At 41.1% G+C, this 25,956-nt stretch overlaps 1 protein-coding gene across 1 annotated transcript in view; it reads right to left on the reverse strand.

Annotated features, from left to right (window-relative positions):
- LOC129769558 (protein still life, isoform SIF type 1) overlaps positions 1 to 25,956 on the reverse strand; it is a 371,458-nt gene that overhangs the window by 328,776 nt on the left and 16,726 nt on the right. Inside the window, exons 6-9 of the mRNA XM_055771901.1 lie at positions 12,911 to 13,276; positions 12,625 to 12,844; positions 12,346 to 12,568; positions 12,064 to 12,280 (exon numbers count right to left, since the gene is read on the reverse strand). Coding sequence (XP_055627876.1) covers positions 12,064 to 12,280; positions 12,346 to 12,568; positions 12,625 to 12,844; positions 12,911 to 13,276 — 1,026 coding nt within the window. The remainder of the gene's footprint in view (positions 1 to 12,063; positions 12,281 to 12,345; positions 12,569 to 12,624; positions 12,845 to 12,910; positions 13,277 to 25,956) is intronic.

Here is a 25,956-nt window from a genome sequence, read left to right on the forward strand (position 1 = left end):
CTACGGATCCAGTTTGTTCGAATTTACGCACTACATTTGCAATTGTGTGCTCTGTAGGCCGTCCATGACGACCAAAATCCGTCCGTAATGCTCGAAAAACATTTGCCGGTTTTTCATCATTTTTATAGTATAATTTAACAAAATTAACACGTTGTGCGATGCTAAAACGATCCATATTGTAAAATGGCAGACATTCAACTAACGATATGACGCTTTGGTTGACAGCTATGTCAAACGGTTGTCAGCGCAGGGCTGTATACTTTCGGAAGCCCGAAATGGAAAACCCTGTATATTTTCTGGCATTTCGAAATTTTGAAAAAAATATAACCCATTTCTACTCTATTTTTTATTTAAATGCGTTCGTATGTGTATTTTTTTTCTACATGTGATGCAATATTGATGATGATTTTTTAAGAGACACAAACATAATTTTCTTCATTGTCTGCATTATTATTTTTATTTTCTTAAAATCGATTATTTTATTGTTTTCGTGGTTTTCAATTGTAAGATTAAAATAAAAAAATTATAATAATTTGGATTTTTTCAAAGGTTCTTCTCATTAATCCGAATTATTTTTCAACAAGGATTTTGTTTTTTCTCACAGAGCTCTATCGTACTGCTGACTCCTATGAATTTGGTAAACTATCTAAATCCAATGTAAAAAAAATCTTTGTACAGCGCAATGCTCTAAATATACCGAAAAAATTTAGACATATGAAAAACAAAATTTAAATAAATATCAGAGCAGTACTGGGTCTCTAAATTCAAAATAAATAAAAAATGCCCAAAGGCCAAAAAATATTTTTTTTCGCACAATCCTCTTAGAACTTCTACAAAGAATTACGTAACATGTGATAAAAACAACACATATGAATGCATTTAGATAAAAATTAGAGCAAAAGTGGCTCTCAAAGTAATATTTTTTTTCAAAATTCCGAAATGCCTGAAAATATATATAATTTTTTTTTATACCGCGAAAAACACTCTAAAAATTCTAAAAAAAATCACATATGCCTAAAATAGACGTAGGAAGAAATTTGAATACAAACTAGAGTAGTACTGAATCTCAGAATAAAGAAAAATTAAAATTTAATTTAAAATTAATTAAAATTTTTTCTTTTAGATTTGATTTTTTCATGAAGAAATTGTTTGAAAATATCGATCGATACACCTTAGTAAAATGTACTTTCAGTATTTTTTCCATATTTTTGTCTCAAGGCTATTGAGAATGGCGTGAAGAAAACGAAAAGGTGCATTTTTCACCATAGATCCTATGGTGTACTATAAAAGGACTCAAATATATGGTACTACCGCCAAAATGTTTTATTTAGAACCCTATACAATATTTTCCATACAGCTGGTGATCTGGTTTTGGGCCACTTTTTACTCCTTTACCCGGCCAGGCCCTTTCCAAGTCGAAAAGTGTGTGTGTTTACAGATAATTCTGTTCTTCCTATCCCAAGGAAGTAAAATTTAGCGGAATTCAGCGACATGAAACAATTAAATTGAATTAAAATTGATGGTAGAAAAATAGCTTTGCGCGTTGTATTTGGTCATGTAATATGCGCATTAGGGTGCCAATGAATGTATGGGGAAAATCGACCCTAAAATTTCAAACAGTTACCCTATACAAAATGTTCACCACCTCGAAAAAACACCATATGTCAAATTTCAGCTCAATCGGACTTAAGAGAGAGAGTGGCGCAAAGCGATCAAAGTTTGAGTTTTTTGAAAATCAAAAAAAAACACCCAAGAGTGGAGTAAAGGAAATCGGGGTCTATATACCCTATGCAAAATATTAGCTCATTCGGACTTCATTTACTAGTGTCACAAACGATAAAATTTGAGTTTTTGAAAACCAAAAGATCACTGGAAATCGGGGTTTAAAAAAAATTGATGCGAAATGTATTGAAATTGCATGGCACGTCGAGATTTACAGTTATTCCGAAAAAGTCCCAGTGTGTCAATTTTTGAATTTTTTTTTTTTGAATTGACACTAGATCTCGACGTTTCATGCAATTTTAAGACAATTGGCATTTGGCCTTAAGTCCGATTGAGTTGACATTTGGCATAGTGTGTTTTCTCGAGGGGCTGAACATTTTTTATGGGGTAACTTTTTGAAATTCGAGATGACCATTTTCATTGGCACCCTAATGCGCATGTAGTGGTTATGTGAATTAGAAAATATAGTTCGTCGGGTTTGAGCGTGTTCGTGTGCAGCTAATTGTGTCTCCCATGTGTGTGTGTCTTTCAATTTCAATTCCGGGTGCGCGAAGTGTTTTTTGCTCAGTTTAGTTGAGGGGACGTGATACGCAGTGCTTGTGTCAGCGATAGTGAGCTTGTATGTAGCTTCGGTCAACATGATCACACGAGATATGTGAGATAACTCGACTCGGTTGGTTGTTGACGGCGGTTTGAGCGCGATGAGTTCATTAATTGTACCGGGAGCCAAATGCTCGCCGTGCTTGCTAGTGTGAAATGCGTCGAAATTGCATCTTTACACTCTGTCCAACTTCTATAAGACCATGTTTTGAACTGGCTGTTTCGCGCCTTTGTAAACAAACAATGCTTCAACTTATATTCTATTGTATTGAAATTGGTGACTACCATACACTGCATGATTTTCAAATGTGTGTGCAAGCGCTTAGCGTAAACCATAGATTTTGTATTTTTCAAGTGTCAAGTTTCTACAAGACCAGTTACATTTTTCAGTTGTTTTAGTTGTTTTGATCAATAAATCAGGAAAATGCTAAAGGGAAAACGGAGATATGAGAAAGATAAATCGATGCATTTCACCAAGAAAATGTCAGAGAAATTTCTCGTCGGATTGGACAATCCCATCAAGTAGTGCTCAATTATTTGACGAAATCTCATGGATACGGTAAGTAGAAGAGAGCTCCACGTAAATCGAAGCTCTCTGACCGGGATAAGCGGGAAATAGCTAGAACAGATTCGAATACCTCAAAATCGTATATGCAAATTAAGCAATATTTCAATTTAAATGTTACTCGGGTGACAATTCGTCAAGTTTTGGTGAAAAATCCTCACATAAAGAGGGTTTAAAAGGCTAAATCTCCTCATCTTACACCATCTCACATCGGAAGACGACTGAGTTTTGTCAAAGTTCACATGAACCGACTGTGGGACATGGTATGTTGTGACAAAGAATGTTTCCAAAAGAATACAATTTGCTATATACCATAATGAAAAGTTCTTCAATGTATAGGTTATCTTCACTGACGAAAATTAGTTCATTTTTTATGGTCCTGATGGTTTCAACGATTACTGGCGTGATTTGCGGAAGGAGGAACAGTATTTTGCAACCAGGAATTTTGGTGGAGGCTCGTGCATGGTTTGGGCGGGATTCTGTGCAACCGGAAAGCTCAAGATAGCTTTCACATAATTCAAAGATTACACACATGTTCTGGAATCCTCTTTCCTACCGTTTTTGTGTGGATATCGTCACAAAAAAATTCACATTCCAGCAAAATAATGCTACTATTCATACCAGCAAGGAAAGTAAGCGATGGGGAAAGGACCAAAAACTTAATTTTTTTGGACTGGCCGGCTTGCTCTCCAGACTCGAATCCTGTTGAAAATCTTAGGCGGATCCTTGTACGCAGAATCAACACTTAGGGAAAATGTTACACCACGATTGAAGAGCTCAAGGTCGCAACTCCGGAAACATGGGAAAATATCGAGAAATCCGTTCAGCAGAATTTGGTAAATAGTATTCCAACACGAATTTTCCAGGTTATTAGTCGAAATGGCAAGGTTAACAATGATTGACATGTAAATCAGCCGATCGTTTTGAATTTTTCATTGATAATACTTATGAATTTTGAAGTGGTCTTATAGAAACTAGACAGGTGAAATTATCATATTTAAGCACAATAAATAAACAAACAACTCTGTTGAGGGCAGAAATTTATTATCCTAATTTGAAATTATAAAATACCTAAAATGAATTGTATCCTAAATGAATTTGTCGTAGAATTAATTGTAGTGTAGGAAATTTGTTTGCTATAAAACGTAATCCATCAACGTAACGTAATAGTTCGCGTCAATCTACTTCCTATCACTGTTTGCACGCATACATATGCAAATAACAATTATAAAAAAATAGAATCCATTGTATCGATCACTCAGTCTGAATAAAACTATCGTAGCAGCAGGATATACCAAAATCGAATTTCTTCAGTTTTCCGAAGGTTTTACAACCACGTTTTCCTTGTCGGAGTGCCCGCGTACAGTTTCGTGCCTAGTTGAACAACATTTTTTCGCTCGAGCTTCTGGGAAGCTACTTCAACCTCAACTCTCGTCGCATGCTGTCAACATATGGTGCCGAAACCCGGGAGGAATTCCCACCCGTCGTTCGAAAAAGCATATCGTTCCGGATCTTCAGCCGTCGGTGAAATCGCACGTTGGATCTCGTCACTCTCGTTGGCCGATAGGCTGCTCCAAATCTCTCGTCGCACGTGCTCTGCAAGTCACCAGGAAGAAAAACTCCGGAAGGTTCGCTGGATCTGAACCTGTTTCGTAAGTTGAGGTTACGATCACCACGTGGACTTCGTAAGTGAGGCATCGAAATTGGTGGGTACTCTCAATCTACACTATATGAAGATGAGTTCGAACAAAAAATTATGTATTCGGAAGTCTGTTCAACTGAAAAATCTGCATCGTAAATGGGAGAACTTACTTGGGTCTGCTTTACTTATCCAGAAGTTCAATGAAACGTTCGAGGCTACTCAAGTTAATCAAGTACCGATTCGTATTGAAAGGTTAGATCATTTGTGGGATAAATTCGAGGACACGGAGGATGATATTGAAGCGTTAGAGGATCAGGAGGACGGGTTCTCGGAGACTCGTCAGGAGTTTCAAAATTTATACTTTGAGCTGAAAGCATCTTTGGCGATCACTGCAGATAATTACCCCGTCGTATGGAAAACGATCTGTGACCGGTATGAAAACAGAAATTTTCTCGTGAAGCAGCATATGTCAGCGATTTTGAAGGTTCCCAATGTAAAAAGGGAATCAGCTTCAGCCCTCGCCGAGTTGGCTGATGAGTTTAATCGACATGTGAGCATTTTAGACAAATTGGAAGCGCCCGAAGCGCATTGGAATTCATTCGTAGTGGAGCGATTGAGTAGTTTGCTCGACGATAAATCGTTGATGGAATGGGAAGGACAGTGTGACGAAAATGCCGTCCCACAGTATAAAGACCTGTTGAGCTTCATTTTGAAACGGTCACGCACACTTCAGATGTGTAAGCCAAACTTAAGTCAACCAGTGACAAGTTCCATCAAGCCCAACCGTGGCAAATCTTCCTCTCACGTTGTTTCTGAGCGTGTGGTAAAGTGTCCCAACTGTAAACAGCCTCACGCAATCTCTCAGTGTGAGTCATTTTTGAATCTATCTCCGAAAACTCGATTGGACTTTGTCAAGAAGCATCAACTTTGCATTAACTGTCTGCGTGGAGGTCATTTGGCTAAAGACTGTCGCAGTAGCTTGTGTCGGACCTGTGCAAAGAGACACCACAGCTTACTACACCTTCCTCCCGTTACATCCGTTCCGAGCGTAGTAGACGAAGAGGCTTCTACATCCACTACTTGCATAGCAGTTGGTTCAGCAGATAACATCGTCCCACATGCGGGAAACTTGTTTCCGAGATCGGTAGCACCATCGGTGGTGCACTCACATAACTCACCACAGGCAAATGGGTCGTCGTCGGTAGTTGTATCGTTTCCGCATTCGCGCGCCGTTAATAGCCCCTCTCTCTCGTCGTCGGTTTATCCGTCTGAATCTAATGAACCACTTCCTTCTTGCTCTTACGATAGCACGATATTGCCCAATCCGATAGCCAAACCTCGAGAAACAATGGTGTTTTTATCCACTGCGTTAGTACGAGTACAGGACGCCAATGGTATTGGCCACTATGCCAGAGCCTTGCTCGACAGTGGGTCGCAATCCAACTTCATATCGGAGTCATTATGTCAGAAGTTGGGATTGAAACGCACTCGCATCAATATACCCGTAAGCGGAATTGGTCAAGCAACAGTCAGTGTACGTTATAGTGTGCAGGTTGCTCTCGCTTCTCGATTCGGAAAATTCGTACAGGATATAGATTGTTTAGTGCTCCCGAAACTAACTGTGAGTCTTCCTAGTTGCCATGTTGATATCTCGCGGTGGAACATTCCACGAAATTTACCATTGGCGGACCCAAAGTTCAATATTAGCCATGGAGTGGATTTGATTGTTGGGGCCGAACTTTTCTTCATGCTGATAGAATCCCATCAAATGATTTTGGCTGATAATTATCCAAGTTGCAGAAAACTTTGCTTGGTTACGTCGTATGCGGCAAGTATTCAACAAACATGGTCAAGACGGTGGCATGCCATGTGGCCACTGAAGCTGATTTAAACGTTCAACTCGAGAAGATGTGGGAAGTAGAGAACTTTGATGTTGGCAAGTCTCTCACCCCAGCTGAACAGGATGTCGAAAACCACTTTCTGCAAACCGTGTCACGCGATACTGAGGGACGATACATTGTTCGCTTGCCCTTCCGGGAATCGATGGCTCCCCTGTTGGGTGACGCCTTCGACCAAGCAGTTCGACGTTTGCTGCTTATGGAGAAGCGGTTTGTTCGGGACAAGGATCTGCAAGACGCCTACGTAAAATTCATGGACGAGTACGAACGATTAGGGCACATGGAAGTTGGTTCACGCGACGCGGGCCCACAATATTTCCTTCCCCACCATGCTGTTCATCGTCCGGAAAGCAGTACAACAAAAACTCGAATTGTCTACGATGCTAGCAGCAAGGGAACCGGTGCTCTTTCCCTCAACGACGTCCTTCACACTGGTTCCACGGTCCAGCCACCACTGCTATCCACCGTGTTGAATTTCCGGATGCCGCAGTACGTCTTCACTGCGGATGCGGAAAAAATGTTCCGCCAAATGTGGGTTCATCCAGAAGATCGGCGATATTTGAAGATCGTCTGGCGACGCGATCCCTCGTTGCCACTACAAGTGTACCAGCTGAAGACGGTGACCTATGGACTTGCGTGTTCACCGTACCAAGCCGCTCGAGTACTCATCAAGCTCGCCGAAGATGAGGGACAAAACTACCCGCTCGCTGTGGAAATTGTGAGGAGTCGTTTCTATGTTGACGATGTTCTCGCTGGGAGTGACAGCCTCGAAGAAGCCACCGAAATTTGTCGCCAACTACGGGAGCTACTCGATCTAGGAGGATTTTCGCTCAGAAAATGGAGTAGCAATAACCAAGCCGTCCTAAGACACGTCCCCACTGACCTGTGGGAAAGTGCGCCTCAGATGGAATTATGTCGTTCGACGGTGACTGCTCTAGGTCTTCTATGGAGTCCACAAAGCGATTGTTTCGGCTTTAAGGTCCCGCAACTAGCAGACTTGCGAATTGTGACCAAACGCATTGTTGTGTCTGAGACTGCTCAACTGTTTAACCCTCTAGGTCTGCTTGGCTCAATAGTGATTAGCGCTAGAATGTTCGTCCAACAACTTTGGGCCAAAAACATCTCATGGGACGAAGAACTTTCTCCAAAAGACAGTGAGTGGTGGATGGAATTTCGAAAAGAGCTGGGCCTCCTCAAACAGCTTGATATTCCTCGTCGTGTTCTATCAAATCCAGACCGCAACTACCAGCTCCACTGTTTTTGTGACGCCTCTGAAAAGGGCTATGGCTGCTGTGTTTATGTCGTTGGTCCTGATGGAGAGGAGCATCTTACCAGCCATCTTTTGGTTACCAAGGCTCGAGTTGCCCCATTGCGCGGATTGTCGGTGCCACGTCTCGAGCTCTGTGCAGCGGTGGTTGGAAGTCAATTGGTGAATAAATTACGAAATGAGACGGACTTCTCGGGACCAGTTACCTTTTGGACAGATTCGACAGTAGTGCTGTATTGGCTTCGTGCTCCGCCGTCCAATTGGAAAGTGTTTACCTCTAACCGTATCGCCGAGGTGTAACGACTCACCAAGGGTTCCGAATGGCGACATGTTCCAACGGAACACAACCCAGCTGATCGCATTTCACGTGGGATACGCCCTAGTCAATTAAGGGAAGATATCCTATGGTGGTATGGGCCACCATTTCTCAAGCATCCGGTTACCTGCTGGCCTGAAGCACTGCCTAACTCTACGCCCTCTCGGATCTCGGAAGTAAATTCCGAAGCACGCCAAATTGTCGCATTAAGCTGCCTGGAGGTCGATGATTCTATTATCTCCAAATTTTCCGACCTGGGGAAACTCTTGAGAACAGTCGCATGGTGCAAGCGATTCTCTTACAATATACAAAGGGAGGCTAAGGAACGTACCATTGGCAGACTGACTCCAGCAGAAATCGAAGGGGCTCTCAAATCACTTATTCGCTTGGCACAGGTAACTACTTTTTCCAGTGAAATAAATCAATTAACTACTAAAAATCAGGATTTCAAACGTGATGTCGTCAGTGATTCTAAATCGCCTCTTAAGAATCTCAATATTTTCCTCGATGACAATGGGTTACTTCGCCTGGATGGTCGTTTGGCAAACATGGATGGTCCATATGATACAAAGTTCCCCTTGTTGCTCCCGGCAAAACATCATTTGAGCTGGTTAATTGCTCGATCATTGCATCTACGTACTGCGCACTCAGGGCCATCACTACTGCTTTCAACGATACGGCAACGATTCTGGCCTTTACGGGGGAGGCAATTAGTGCGTCGAATCGTTAGAACATGTATTACTTGCTTTCGTTGCTCACCTCCTCCTGGCACACAAAAAATGGCACCACTCCCAGCGGTGCGAGTTACTCCTGCTCGAGTGTTTTCGAAGGTGGGATTGGATTATTGTGGGCCATTTAACGTTCGTCCGTTGTATTGGAGAGGGGCTAGCGTCAAGATGTATGTCGCCGTGTTCGTTTGCCTGTCGGTGAAAGCGGTTCACGTCGAAATCGTCCCCGACTTGTCGTCCGCCGCATGCATTAACGCGATAAAACGGTTTGTTGCTCGACGTGGACGGTTAATCGAGCTCCGGTGCGACAATGCAACAGCTTTCGTCGGGGCCGATCGCGAGATGCGTGAACTTCAAAACCGTTACAGGCAGCAGTTCCAAACCGATAAATGGGAGAGATACTGCCTCGACTCTGGAATCACCTTTAACTTTATCCCAGCTCGGTCACCACACTTCGGGGGGTTGTGGGAGGCTGGGGTTAAATCTTTCAAGCATCATTTTCGACGGATTTTTGGAAATTCGACATATACGATAGACGAGCTAACAACTGCTGCCACTCACATCGAAAGCATTCTCAACTCCCGGCCTCTCACTCCCCTTACAGACCACCCCAACGACCTCTCCGTATTGACGCCCGGCCATTTTCTCATAGGGGAACCGATGTTTTCCATTCTCGAGCCCGATGAGTCCAACGTCACTATAACCAAAACGTCTCGTTTGCAGGAAATGCGTCGTGCTGTTCAAAACTTCTGGAAATGCTGGTCCAGAGACTATCTGACCCGCTTACACCAGCGCTCGAAGTGGAGGGGCGCTACCAAGAACATCAAACCTGGTGACGTCGTTCTTCTCAAACAGCCCAACTTTCCTCCATTCACATGGCCTCTTGGGAAGATCATCGAAGCTGTCGTCGGATCTGATGGATTGGTACGCGTTGTCCTTGTGCGAACCAGTCGTGGTCTCTTCAAGCGAGCAATCACAGAAGTGAGTGTGTTACCAATCGACACGGTGGAGGACGTCAACGAGGAAACCCGTACTAGCGACGAAGACCAAGCTGCCAATGAAACCCAGGTCGTCGAGGATGGCACATCGAAGCATCGAGAATAGTTGAACCCGATTGGTTCAACGCGGCCCGGTCTGTTGAGGGCAGAAATTTATTATCCTTATTTGAAATTATAAAATACCTAAAATGAATTGTATCCTAAATGAATTTGTCGTAGAATTAATTGTAGTGTAGGAAATTTGTTTGCTATAAAACGTAATCCATCAACGTAACGTAATAGTTCGCGTCAATCTACTTCCTATCACTGTTTGCACGCATACATATGCAAATAACAATTATAAAAAAATAGAATCCATTGTATCGATCACTCAGTCTGAATAAAACTATCGTAGCAGCAGGATATACCAAAATCGAATTTCTTCAGTTTTCCGAAGGTTTTACAACCACGTTTTCCTTGTCGGAGTGCCCGCGTACAGTTTCGTGCCTAGTTGAACAACATTTTTTCGCTCGAGCTTCTGGGAAGCTACTTCAACCTCAACTCTCGTCGCATGCTGTCAACAAACTCCTTTAAACGAAATTTACGTTAAATATAGTATATTCTAAGCATTCAACAATGTATGAATAAATCTTGTTGAAATTCTAACTGTTTGTGTAGCAACGAAATAGAATCAGGGTGGCTTTATAAAAGTTAGGCAGAGTGTACACCGATTCAGACGATCGACAAATAAAATTAAAGCGAATGTGCTGGTTTACTCATAAACGAAAGGAAACACCTCTCTGATTTCTGGATACGTCATGTAAAAAAAGTTAATGGGTCTGAGCCTAAGGGCACGGACGTGATCCTGACATAGGACTGTGAATAGGTGTAGTAATTGCAATTAAATTGAGTTTTTAATCGTTTAAAATCTGTATTTTTTTCTCTTCTGATACATCAAATGGATGTCCTGGAAAAACCGTTTCCTGTATGTACTTGTATCCTTTAAACGGGTTAGATGATATAACGTGGTAGAGTTCGGAACCGCAATCTGTTCAAAAATGTACACAAAAATACCATTAAAGCGAGTGGATAGTGCAATCAAAAGAAGACATACCCAATTAAATCGTCAAATTGTTACCTTTTTTACTATATTCACTGTTCATGTTTCAAGCAAAAAAAACTGTGAATAAAGAATAAATTTCCCGTCTAATGATATATAACACAACATATGTCGCAATAACCATTTTGAGTAATATGCGTTTGAAAACTCCTAATAAATCGTTACATTATTCGTAGAGTGACCCCCCTATATAGAAATCAAAGACATAGTCGTATGTCAAAACCTCAGCTTTCAAAAAAAAAAGAAAAACATAGCGCCCTTTATCATTAACCGAGTAAATTATAAAAAACAAATACAATCATAATTACGAAAATAAAATTCGTTTTTATTTGCAAGTTTAATATTTTTTAAAGAAAACATGGCTTTAATTTAATGTGTTAATCATCTGAATCGGTCCCGTAGTTCAAAAGTTATGAATTTTTATGGTGGATTAATGGGGAAAGAATAGTTTTTTCGAACCATCGGTCAGCCATCATAACTCTAAAACAAAAAAAAAATAACGCTACACCGATTTTTGGATGTACTGTGTAAAGCTTTCAAAAAAGTATAAAAAATATAGCGCCCTCTAGTCCAAAGCCATGTAAACAGCAAAAAGCAAATACAATAAAAAATTACAAAAACAAAATCCAAATTTTTGCAAGCGTAGTATTTTTCCAAGGAAGACTAGCTAATTGGCTTTAATTCAATTTGTTGGTCATCTGAATCGGTCGAGTAGTTCAAAAGTAATGAATTTTTGAAAAAAGTCATTTTTGGAAAAAAAAAAAGAGAGAAAAAGTTGATTTTTAGGACCACCCAAAAATGGAAATAGGCACCCTATTAAAAAAAATAAAAATAAGGGTCTAGTCTTTTGCGATAAAAGTCCAAACTACCACTTTTCACGAAAATCAGAGAATTATTACATCGGTTTGACATGGAGTGGATACATTACAAGGGAAGCCCATAAATTAGAATTACTAGGGCAATTCACCTTCTGTTAATGCATAATACTTTCAAAAGTGAGCTATGTGTTGTCACATTATTCACAACGTTCATTCAGAAGTAGGTTTATGTGAGGGACTGATGTAGAATGTAAATAAAAATCGATACACATAATCCCATTATATCACCAGCAGACAATGAACTCAGGCGACTCGATGGCCAATGCTCAGCATTTGAAACGATTCTTGCAAAACTAATCATCGACGTAATATCTTCTATGTTTTTTCATTCGCACATCTAAGCTACTTACTTCTTCGAATAGGATAGGGGCTCCGTTGGTTGGAGCCCGGCAGGCTTTCGGCCAATTCCAGGTTTTCCATGCTCTGCGACAGGAGCGCTTCGAACGTATGCAAGCTGTACGACTCGGCATCCATGCCCTTGGCCAGCGTGTTACGCAGATGCATCTCATACTCGAGCAGCAGTCGCGACGTAGGCGATCCGGGTGTTGGCGTCACGTTCGGTGGATTCTGAAACACATTCCTGGCTGTTGAGCAATCGATACGGATGCGCAAGTGAATGTCATTGGACTCACCTGATGGTGATGTGAATGGCGACCGCTTCCCTGTCGTCCGTACGGCGGTTGATCCTGATCGGAGTTTCCATTGCTTGAGCTGGGAGTCGTTGCGTAGCACTGGTTGTCGAACATAACGTTGTCCGAGGGTGGCGAGCCTTCCACGCAGCCACGTTCTCTTTCGAGCTCGAGGTACAATCCGCGAGAACCATGCTGGTGACCGCGGCCGATTTCATGTGACGATCTAAACAATATTGAATTAAAATTATCAGATAACTCACAATGTTTAAGGTTACCCACCTTGATCCGGAAAAACGGGAACTCTGACTAGTGTTACGTGTCATGGTGCCGTTATTGTTTAACATATGTGCATTATGAATATTGTGCTGATGCGTGTGTGGCGTGTTGGTTGCAGAGTTATAGTAATTGTAACGTCGACGTCCCATTTCCGGTGATGTCACGGGGCTTTCGGCACTCGGCATCGGTTTCAGCATGCGCTTCATTGTTGATGTGTCTACAGCTGGAAACGAACCAAACGTCAATCTCACTGACTGACAGCACCGAATTTTACCAAGGCTGCACTTACCGACATTCATATCCTCGGTGCTCTTGGATTTGTTCCGCCGGGCGGACTGATTGTTGTTGATGATATTGTGGTGCATATCGTGCTGCTCGCGTGACATGTCATCGCTGAAATCCTTCGTTCGCGTACCCGTTCCGGTTGAAGTGGTTTTTGTTGAGCGTTCCGTCTGCTGCAGTGTGCCACCGGCTTGCGTTCCCTCGGATTTGGAGGTTTCCTCACCGGGCCGCTGACCGGTGCCCTTGTTGGAATTCGCTTCATCCTGGCCGATCTGCGAACCGACGTGGTTCTGTGTCACCGACGAAGACGTGGCCGTGCCGACGTTGGTCATCGTGCTAGTTTCCTGTGACTTGGTTTGTCGACTGGCGGTGTCTGGAAAGAAATGATCGGTCATCGGAAAAATAGTAATTAGAAGTGACAAGCAAGTAGGATTCGGATGGTCAGTGAGAAACTTTAACACTCTCGACGCCCCGTCACCAAGATATGGGTGACACTTTCCTCATTCAAATTGAATAGAATTTTCAAAAGGAATTTGACATAATAGGTACCTAATTGTAACTATAGGATATGTAGAAAAATAATAAAATCATAACCATACAATTATAATGTTTATAATATACTTTTCATTAATTTATAGTACGGAGGGTTTGTACTGCATTTTTTTGCGAAACCCATATAATATGACTTTGACATGTCTTTTGTTGTCAATCCGATTTCAAATTAAAAAAGTTGATGGGTCTGGGCCTATGCGCACGGACGGGATCTTGAGATAGGACTGTAATTGTGTGTAGTAATTGCATTTGAATTGAGTTTTTTATTTGTTCAAAATCTGTATTTTTTTCTCTTTTGATACATCAAATCGAAGCCCTGAAAAAAAACGGTATGAACTTGTATCCTTTAAACGGGTTAGATGAGATAACGTGGTAGAATCCAGAACCACATTCTATTACAGCCATTACTACCCTTTTCTTCTGTTTATCCAATGACTAGCTGACCCGGCAAAGTTCGTCCCGCCCAAAATTTATTTTTTTGTTATAAACACCTCCAAACATTCACGTTGATTATTTATTTCATTGATTATTTTCATTATAATATCAGATTATTTTCAGATACAATTCTCGTTCAAGATTTTTCAATCACTTGCAAATAACATGTTTCTCCGTTACATCGAATCAATGTTTGATACAGAAAATATGATAGCGAAATCGGATAATTCCTTCTCGAATTTTGCTGTTATCGACACATTCGGTGATCCATTTTTATTTATATAGATAGAAGAAGATATAGGAGTGTGTTTTATCACATTGATCCATTTCCACTTTCGAACAAAAATCAATTTCGTTGGCACTATCATCAAATGGACTAACAACACTTGTAACTATGTAATTACAGAACAATTTTAAGAATTTTCCCATTTCCTTTCACAGTTTTCCGAAAATTTTCAATTGTCATGTTTGGTTGAAATATGTGTGGGGGTATTGTGATAATGAAGTTGCCTTCTAAATGGCAACAAGTTTGCGAACAAACGGACGCATATTGGACTTAAATTGGATAATTTTAAGTATGTTAAATAAAGCGTCAATTTTCGATCAGAAATACGACATTTCTTTTTCCCCCAACCCTATATATAGATGCAGAAGAAGACATAGAGTCATCCTGTATAATTTTTAAACACAAGTCTAAATACTTAAGTTAAGTCTACATAAATATAGGCCTAAATCAAATAAATCTATGACTACAGAAATTGCCCGAAACAGTATTAGTAGGGAGTTGTAATAACTTTATAGCAAGGTGATATTGAGTATCCTTTGACCATGAGTGCTCTGTCCATGTTCGTTTAGCTGCTGTAGTGAACTGATCTCATTGGGTGCTTAGTTCTGCTTATGTATAGGAAAGGGAAAGAAGAATGGACATGCGCATTCGAGGAAGTTTTATTACAAATACAAATAACATTTTTATGACTGTACTTACCAAGCCTCGAACCTAGATCTTCCTCTTGAAAACCGGAATGCATACCTCCGCTCCACGCGAACAATATGAGTTATCATATAATTTTACTTCTTGTGTTGATGTCAAACATTATTGCTTTTTAAAGTAAACAAATCCTTTTTTATGGAACTTTTCGGTACTTTAAAAATCCTCACTGAGTTCTTTAAGAATTCCATCTGAACTTGAAAGTCTCATGAAGAACTCGTTATAATATTATGCGGAACTTCATGTGAACGTGCGTCATTTGACATTTCAGTGTTTGTTTTGATTCTCGAAGCGGTCGGTATATTTTTCAGAAATTTCATCAGTTCGCTTGAATTCCTGCAAAATTTCGCAAAAGTAATAAGTATGTACTTAAATTTGACTTAAAAAAGGGAAACTTAATAATCGAATGCCTTTTTCATCCAGACATGCCGTTCATCGTCGTGGAAACCGATAATGCTCAGGGCGGGAAGGAGCTTTCCGTCGTCCCGGAGAAATGGACACGGGATACCAAGAGCGGAAAAATCGTTTTCTGGCCGAATGCGAAAAACATCGCTGAGCAGGAGAGATTGCTTCCATTCTTTTTTATTTCTTTCGAATAATTCATATTTTCTTTAAAAAGCTTGAAAATAGCACTGTAATGTTCAAACGTATGCACAACATTTGTTTTGAAAACAATAAAGTTGCTTAGAAAAAAATTGGTGACCTAATTCTGAACTAGAACATTTAGAGAACATTTAGAGTTCACACCGAACTTATTCGGAACTTACATTATTTTAATTCTATCAAGTTGTTATAAAGTACCCATCAGAACTTAAAGAATACTTTCAAGTTGGAAAATAGTTCTGACATAGATTCATTATGAACTTTCAAGCTGATTAAAAGTGCGAAAAACACCTTCAATGGAACTTGCTGTTTGCGTTTTTTTTGAAGTTCGAATCAAGTACAATCGACACTTTTTTCAACTTCAAAGTTCCAAAGAAGTAGAATGAGAAACCAATATTAAACTTTCAAGTTTCTTTGAAAGATTGGCTGTACTTTATTGAGATTGAAGTTCGATATGATGTTGTTATATCTTATTAATCAGCAAGAAAGTTCCATGGAACTTCATTCGAACTATATGTGAACTTGTAAGTTCAGTTCTTAAGAAAAAAACGAACTTCTGGTTGCTTGGGGAGTATACCCTTTTGATCTTCTCAATCAGCAGCCAGGTGAATTCATTAATTGCATTTTTTACATAACCAAACAACATGATCGATATTATGACATCCTGGACCACAATTAAATACATTGTTAGTAGAAAGATGTACACGATAAAACCGTGAATTGAGCATGAATTGATTGGCAACATACAACACAATAACTGATAAATGCCCATTATCGGTAAATGGAGAATAATTCATTATACACATCAACTTACAAGAATGGACATGCGCATTCGAGGAAGTGAAGCGGGTTTCTTAGGAAGACATATATGGGGAGCATAATAATTCATTCGTTCGATAACTCGCAAGTAGATCGGATAGGTTTTCGAAACGATCCAACAAAGGTGTTTTTTTCCACATCGAATCAGACTGTGTTTTTTTTCATCGGTTGCGCTTGCGAGTAGAGCGAAGCTCAAAGTGGTGCGCGACCGAGACGCAGAGGATACAATTCAGACAGATTTATCACACACGCCACACAGCAGCGGCAAGTATAAGTTTATTTTTCTTTTGTCCTCCTATCATTCCTTCTACCATCTGTGCTCGATTTACACCATTGTTCATCTGTGTGTTTACCAAATCGGCAAACGTTGGCATTAGGGGTGTCTATTTTTTCTTGGTTACATTACCGTTGAAATTTTATTGGAACTTTTTTTCATTTTAGAATTTTATATAAATAAAATAAATTAATATAAATATTATCCGCAGCATAACCTTATAATATATTTTTTTTACTTATTCATTTTGATAATTATTATATTCTGTTCATATCGAACAGTTGGCCGATCTTTCTAATATGGCTGAGGGCGGAAAGGACCCCCCGTTGACGCAATTGAATATTTCTGATACCGAACCTCCTCCTGAAGAGCAGGAGGGTGAAGCAGAAATTGAGGTAGAAAATTCTGTTTACGAAGTGGATAGTTCCGAAGATGAGGAAATCGACGAGAAACAGGATTTTCGTCCTAAAGAATACCCTGAAGGCTCCAAAGGCCCATTCATTGTGTACTTTAGACGAAAATCCAAACCTCTCAATGTCATTCGTATCTCGAAGGAACTAACTCAACATTTTTCTGACGTTACCGAAATTACACGGATGGGGCCAGACAAACTACGAGTTGTCGTCTCAAGCAGGACCCAAGCGAACAAAATAACGCGCTGCGACCTCTTTGCGATTGAGTATCGTGTATACGTACCCTGTTGCAACGTCGAAATAGACGGCGTAATAACCGAAAAGGGTTTGACCCGAAAAGAGATAATCGACGGTGTCGGTCGCTTCAAGAACTCCACACTAAAAACTGTGAAGATTCTTGCATGCGATCGACTGAAATCTGTGTCACATAAAAATGACAAAAGAATTCTCAATCGGACAAACTCTTTTCGTGTGACTTTTGAGGGTTCCGCCCTTCCAAATTACGTTGCAATAGGGGCACTTCGTTTACCTGTTCGATTTTTTGTACCCCGGGTAATGAAATGCAACAAATGTATGCAACTCGGTCACACGGCCGCCTATTGTTGCAATAAAAAACGTTGCGCAGATTGTGGAGAGAGCCATGATGAGAATCCTTGCGCGAAAGAGCACAAGTGTCTTCATTGCGGCGGGACTCCTCATGATCTTATTCAATGTCCGGTGTACAAACAACGAGGGGAAAAACTCAAGCGTTCCTCAAAGGAACGTTCCAAGCGGACTTTTGCAGAAATGCTTAAGAGTTCCGTGCCAACGACACAGGACAATCCCTACTCCATTCTGCAGAACGACGAGCCTGTTGCTGACGCTCCCAATGCCGGATGTTCCGGTACATCGCAGGGTGCCATCAGGAAAAGAAAAATTACTTCTTTTCCATCACTCCCCAGAAAGAATACCGAAACTTCCCAAGTTGGAATGAAGCCTCGAACTGAACGTGCTGAGAATAGGCCGAAGCAAGTACCTCCCGGTTTACGTGGTCATGCTACCAACCAGGGGTCCTCAGCACTTCCCGGAACAACAACGAACACGTCTGTTCCATTTTCGCGGTCGAAGCAACAGCCACTACCTGGCCTGCTTGCGCTTTCAGACCTTGTGGATAACATTTTAAATGCTTTAAATATAAATGATCCTCTTAAAAGCATAGTATTATGTTTGCTTCCGGTTATGAGAACATTTTTGAAAGAAAAATGTGGCTTTTTAGCAGCGTTCATTTCCCTCGATGCCTAATTCAGCGCAAGAGGTCAAGGATTTGACCACTGTCATACAGTGGAATTGCAGAAGCATCATCCCTAAACTAGACCAATTTAAATTTTTAGTTCACAGTTCTAACTGTGATGTATTTTCTCTCTGTGAAACATGGCTTTGTTCAGCCGACGAGCTGAATTTTCACGATTTCAACATTATTCGCCTAGATCGTAACGACTCGTTTGGTGGCGTACTATTGGGGATCAAAAAACGTCACTCCTTCTATAGAGTCACTATCCCATCGATTACAGGCATTGAAGTTGTCGCTTGCCAGATACAAATCAATGGCAAAGAACTCTGCATTGCTTCGATATATATTCCTCCCAGGACTACTGTAGGCCGCCATCAGTTCTTTGATATTATCGAGGCATTGCCGGAGCCGCGGTTAATCTTAGGTGACTTCAACTCCCATGGAACAGCATGGGGGTCACTCTACGATGACAACCGTGCCACGTTGATTTATGATCTGTGCGACAACTTCAACATGACAGTTTTAAATACTGGAGAAGCAACTAGGATAGCCAACCCTCCTGCACGGGCAAGCATGCTAGACATATCTCTCTGCTCTTCTTCATTATCCCTGGATTGCACATGGAAGGTAATCCAAGATCCCCACGGTAGTGATCACCTACCAATAATTTTATCGATCGCCAATGAATCAAAATCTAGTGAGTCAGTCGATATTGCGTATGACCTCACGAAGAATATTGACTGGAGAAAATTTGCAGAATTAATATCTGAAGCAATCATTTCGATGCATGAACTTCCTCCCCTTGAAGAGTATAATTTTATATCAAGTTTGATTTACGATAGCGCACTTCAAGCTCAAAAGAAACGTGTACCGGCTACCACTTTCCGACGTCGTCCTCCATCACTTTGGTGGGACAAGGAGTGTTCAAAGGTCTACCTTGAAAAATCATCCGCTTTCAAAAAATTCAGGAAAACTGGATCAGTGGAATGGTTTCGAAAGTACCAAGCTCTAGAAGCCAAACTAAAAGGTCTGATTAAAGCAAAAAAGCGTGGATATTAGCGGAAATTCGTCAATGGTTTGTCAAGGGAGACCGCTATGAGTACTCTTTGGAATACGGCTAGGAGAATGCGTGGCTGGAACCATACCAATGAAAGTGAGGAATACTCTGACCGTTGGATTTTCAAATTTGCAAGGAAGGTTTGTCCCGATTCTGTTCCTGCACAAAGCGTCGTACGCGATATTCCGCTCCAATGCGATTATGAGAATTTTTCGATGGTGGAATTCTCAATTGCCCTCCTCTCATGTAACAATTCAGCTCCGGGGTCGGACAAGATTAAATTCAACTTGTTGAAGAATCTTCCCGACTTGGCAAAACAGCGTTCAACAAGTTTCTGGAGCTGAATATTGTCCCGCATGACTGGAGACAAGTGAGAGTGATAGCCATACGGAAACCCAACAAGCCGGCTTGCGATCACAACTCGTATAGGCCGATTGCAATGTTATCCTGTATTCGCAAATTGTTAGAGAAAATGATTCTACTTCGTTTGGACAAGTGGGTCGAAACGAACAATTTGCTATCAAATACGCAGTTTGGCTTCCGCCGAGGTAAAGGGACAAATGATTGTCTCGCGCTGCTATCTTCTGAAATCCAAATCGCATTTGCTCGCAAAGAACAAATGACTTCCGTTTTTCTCGATATCAAAGGTGCATTTGATTCAGTTTCCATGGAAATTCTCTCAGAGAAGCTTCATAATCGTGGACTTTCACCAATTCTCAACAATTTCCTGTACAATTTACTGTCAGAAAAGCACATGCTTTTCTCTCATGGCAGCTCGAAATCTTCTCGTTACAGTTTTATGGGCCTACCGCAAGGCTCCTGCCTAAGCCCCCTCTTGTACAGTTTTTACGTCAATGATATGGATGATTGTCTCACTAGAGACTGCACGCTGAGACAACTTGCAGACGATGGAGTTATTTCCATCACGGGTACTAATCCCGTCGCATGCAAAAGTCGTTGCAATATACCCTGAACAATCTGTTCACGTGGGCCCTCAAGCTGGGTATCGAATTCTCTACGGAGAAAACTGAAATGGTCGTTTTTTCTAGGAAGCACGAACCCGCCCAATTCCAGCTTTACCTATCCGGCAAAACGATCCAACACTCTATGTTTTTCAAATACCTGGGTGTATATTTTGATTCTAAATGTACCTGGGGGAGACACATTGCGTATTTGAAACAGAAATGCCAGCAAAGAATCAATTTTCTCCAAACAATAACCGGAACATGGTGGGGCGCCCATCCAGGAGACCTCATTCAGTTGTACAAAACAACGATATTGACAGTGTTAGAATATGGCAGTTTTTGCTTCCGATCAGCTGCCAGGATTCATATTCTCAAGCTGGAGAGGATACAATATCGTTGCTTGCGTATAGCCATGGGGTGTTTGCATTCGACACATACGATGAGTCTCGAAGTTTTGGCAGGAGTACCCCCGCTTACTCTTCGGTTCACAGAATTATCCTACAGATTTCTCATCCGTTGCAAGATCATGAATCCATTGGTGATTGATAACTTCGAAAATCTACTCCAACTGACTCCTCAGTCAAGTTTTATGTCTTTATACCATGAGTACCTTACCCACGACGTGCACCCTTCACCAGGCATCTCCAACCAAGTTTGCTTCCCATACTTTTGCAATTCCTCTGTCATTTTTGATCTGTCCATGCGACAAAAAATCCATGGAATACCAGATCACCTACGCTCCAATGTTATTCCGTCGATATTTTCGGAAAAATATGGGAAAGTTGGATCTGATAAAATGTTCTTTACTGACGGTTCATACATAAACGGGTCCACTGGCTTCGGCATCTTCAATGAAAATTCCAATGCCTCTTTCAAACTCAAAGATCCTTGTTCCGTGTATGTCGCAGAAATGGGTGCGATATACTATGCTCTAGGGATCATTGAAACACTGCCCATCGACCATTATTTTATTTTTTCAGACAGTCTCAGCTCAATAGAGGCAATCCGCTCAATGAAAGTTGATAAACGCTTATCTTATTTCCTAACAAGAATAAGACAACTATTGAGTGTTTTGGTCGAAAAATTATTCAAGATTACCTTAGCATGGGTTCCCTCTCATTGCTCGATTCCGGGGAATGAGAAAGCGGACTCGCTAGCTAAGGTGGGCGCTTCAGAAGGCACACTTTTTGAAAGGCAAATTGCCTATAATGAATTTTTTCACATTCCTCGTCAGGACACACTCGTTAGTTGGCAGCGCATGTGGAGTGAAGATGAGTTCGGTCGTTGGTTACACACGATTATCCCTAAGGTCTCGACGAGTGCATGGTTCAAGGGATTGAATGTAGGTCGTGATTTCATTCGCGTGATATCTCGGCTTATGTCCAATCACTACAACCTAAACGCGCATCTCTATCGCATTGGGCTCGCAGCAAACAATCTTTGTGATTGTGGCGATGGCTACCACGACATCGAGCATGTTGTCTGGTCGTGTATCCGGTTCCATGCTGCTCGCTCTCAGCTCTCTAGAGCACTGAGAGCACAAGGCAAACAATCGGATATCCCCGTCCGGGATATCTTAGGTAGCCGGGATCCTGATCTTCTGCTTCATCTATACCTGTTCCTCAGAAACGCCGATGTCAACGTTTAATGATGTTTCCTTCGTTGTGTCCCCGTTTCATATACCTCCTATCCGATCGATAAACTTTTACTTAGTCGCGGCAATACATACACACACTCTTTACAGATGCACGGGCCAAAGGTTGTGCAGTCCACTGATCATTCAACAAGAGCCAAAGGTTGTACCGCTCATGACAACTCTACACGAACTGATGATTGCGCCGGCTAGTGACCATTCTATCCTGGATTCCTCGAGTCGAGAAAGACGCACCACGCTAGATATGGGGTACAGACTAGGGAGCGTTGCTGATTAATGGTCAGCTGCATCCCAATAGGAAGTAGCCCGTGTCGGGCACACGTATAGAGCATCGAAGACTGCAACATACCAATTATGAGAACACTTGTAATACTAACCTCGAGCCAACCGCGAGTAATCGGTTACATATTACTAACATAGTTGTAAGACAAAAATTGTCAAAATATTGGACTCCCGGCCCCGTCAGGCTAACGCCACATGTGCCTTAATAAAAAATATATTTTGGAAAAAAAAAAAAAAATCAACTTACATTGTGAGCTAACGCCCGAATTGATGCAAAAAGATTGCTTATTGCCCGACGCAGGAGGAGAGCGAGTGGTTAATGCAATCCCAGACTTCATGTCTCTTCGACAACCCGGGAAAAAATTGTACGGTTTTCACTGGAATGTGTTACTCCATCTGCCGTTCTCAGCAGATAAAGCACCTTAGAATCAGTACTTATTCTGGTCCCCACAAAATTGCCTTTTTGGACAGCATCAAACGCCCTAACCAGTATTTCGCGAGGAACCAAACATGTTTTGAGAGGATCAAGTTTTCAAGGTTTGTGATTTATGATGAAGGAATTTATGTCTTCCTATAAAAATGATGCTTTTGTTGTTCTTCTGAACCAACCTACGAGGGTCGTTCAAAAAATAAGTTTCAGTGCCTCAGAAATCGCGGAAAAATAAAGTTAGGACAAAAACAAAGTGATTTTCGTAATCTACTTTTTATTTTCTATTTTTCTACATAATCGTCGTAACGTTCGAGGCATTTTTCATAGCGTGGCACGAGTTTTTTTATTCCGAGCGCGAAGTGCGTAGCGTCCAACTTTTTGAAGTACGATGAAACTGCGTCACGAATTTCTTTAGTGTTATCGAATCGTTGACCGACGAACGCATGTTCCATCACCGTACTGTTGTGAAGTTTTGGACCGATTAAGAACCGCGATTACGAACAAAAGGCCAGTTTTATTGACGAAAGGAGTGTTACTCATCCATGACAATGCGCGACCCCATTCTGCTCGCGTAACTCAAGACCAATTGAAAAAATTCAAATGGTGTTCGAGCATCCTCCTTACTCCCCAGACCTCGCCCCTAGTGACTATCACTTATTCCCGGTGATGAAACAGGCGTTCGGCGGTCAACGATTTGATAACACTGAAGAAATTCGTGACACAGTTACATCGTACTTCAAAAAGTTGGACGCTACGCACTTGGCGCTCGGAATAGAAAAACTTGTGCCACGCTATGAAAAATGCCTCGAACGTTACGGCGATTATGTAGAAAAATACGTGGATTACGAAAATCAACTTTCTTTTTTCCTATCTTTATTTTTCCGCGATTTCTGAGGCACTGACACTTATTTCTTGAAAGACCCTCGTATGTTTGAATGTTTGTAGGGCCCACATTAATAGAAAATTGACCCCGTTCCTGTTGACTGATTGATCTGAAATTAGGAACATACATCTAATTCTACTGTCATTATAAAACTGCGTATTCCATGATCTCGAAAAATTCAATTCGGCCGTCGTTAAAAAATGGCTGAATGACTTTACTAGGAGAACACGAAACATAATATGCAACATAAATTCAAAAGGTCGCCGCCACTAAATGGTCGACTATGTATTTTTTGCAATCCCCTCAATATTGGTATCAAATGAAATAATTTGACTCATAGAATACAGTACATCATGAAAATATTCCGAAGAAAATTACATAGTCGGCCATTTTGTGGCGGCGACCTTTTCGAATTGTTCATAGTGTAGTGTATTCGCCAAATCAAGCCATTCAGTCATTTTTAGCGGCGGCCAGATTGAATTTTTTATGATCATGGAATACGCAGTTATATAATGACAGTAGAATTAAATATATGTTCCAAATTTCAGATCAATCATTCAACAGGAACGGGATAAATTTTTTATTAACACTTTGCAGACCGCTCACGAGATTTCTCGTGTTTCGCGTTCCGTCTGTTAGGCTAGGCGCAAATTGGGAAGCGTATAGCGCTCGTAAGCGAACGCGAGACTACCAACACGACTCATACGTACCACAAACGTAGCATCAGGGGATAGTAACTTCAAGCGAAAAAGTGGGACCGATTCGAGATTGCTTTTATGTAAACAGTGAACTTTTTTTACACTCTAAAAATTGAACCGACTTGCACTGACAACTGAATGATATTGTCAATTTGTACGAGATGCCTCAAAACAGCTGGGAATAAATATTGTTTATATACAGTAAGTTACATTTAATGTGACGTTTAGATTATTGGACAGACCTATAATGTGACACGTTTAATTGGACATTTTTGTAAACATCGAGTTCGGGGCCCAAATTATGGGGCCACATTAAAGTTGCCAACAGACGTCGACACTGTACCACTCACATGGCCAATGTTCAATTAAAGGCCAAAATCGCCTCCAGAGCGACACTGAGTGGTGCCTCGGCATGTCGTATTAAATTTAAATTACTGTATTATGTTGTTATTTATGTTCGCATCATAAGCAACGAACACACATTTATTTTCCACTTGCAACATTATTCACGACGATTGGATGGACGACTCCTACATGCATCTAGTACGACTATTGTCATGCGTATATACGATTTACTACAGACAACACAAAAACGAATGGTGGAAAACGTTCTTGATAATTATGATAATTATTATAGATTTTTGTAAATACATGTATGTTTGGAATATTACGTTAAAAATTATTTTTAAGTCAGAATATTTCCGGTTTTAAGAAAAGTGAAAGTTAAAGTTGCTTTTTTGACGTAGGACTACGTCTAACCGGAAGATATAGGGGGTGAAATGGAAATCTAGGCACTGAACAAGTAGGAAAAAATGCAAGATTTGGAACGCTTATAACTCGAGCATTTCTCAATACATCGCAAAGGTTTTTGCATCAATTGATAGGAAATATATCTACGCATCTATCATAACGAATAACATTTAATTTTTCTTGAGATAAATAATTGAATAGTTTTGAAATATCAAGCATTGTCAAAATGCACTATGTGCCCATTTTTGATTGGTCCATTTTGTGCTCCTCAAATCGTACCGACCAAAACGGGCAACCAGAGCAGCAGCGAAATAGAATGAAGCACGATTGGAAAGGAAAAAGAAAAAAATGAACGAAACATTGGTCGCAGTCTCACACATGCGTAATTCTCGAGCCAGCCAGTCAGCTTAAAAATCCCCGCTCCGCTGCCATAACGATCATTCTCATTCAAACCGTACACCACATCGGTTCGCATCACAACACATCAACAAACCAACCCAAGCAGCCATGTCTGGACATGGTAAAGGAGGAAAAGTGAAGGGAAAGGCAAAATCCCGCTCGAACCGTGTTGATCTGGAGTTCCCCGCAAGGGTAGCTAGGCCGAGCGCGTTAGTACCAGTGCACCAGTCCACCTAGCCGGCGTTATATAGTTTCGGCCGCCGAAGTGATCGGGTTAGCTGGCAAAGCTGCTCGCGACGATAAGAAAACCCGCATTCGGAACAGAACACATTCGGTTCGGTGGACATCAAGACAACAGGCAGTTGCAGCGAGTGGCGAGTGACAAACGCAATCGCAAAACGGCATCAGGTAGCAGAAGAAAAAAGTTTGTGCTTTATACAAACTGCTTTGGTGGCAAATCCAGAACAAGGCGGCATCGAGGGCGTTCGAAATGGTTTTTTTCAAAACCACGAGTACTAAGTTTTCTAAATTGGAACCATTCCAAAAAACAAGGGCCATTAAACCTTCCAAAAAAGAGTTTA

Source organism: Toxorhynchites rutilus, chromosome 2, assembly GCF_029784135.1.
Source record: "Toxorhynchites rutilus septentrionalis strain SRP chromosome 2, ASM2978413v1, whole genome shotgun sequence".
Taxonomy (NCBI): domain Eukaryota; kingdom Metazoa; phylum Arthropoda; class Insecta; order Diptera; family Culicidae; genus Toxorhynchites; species Toxorhynchites rutilus.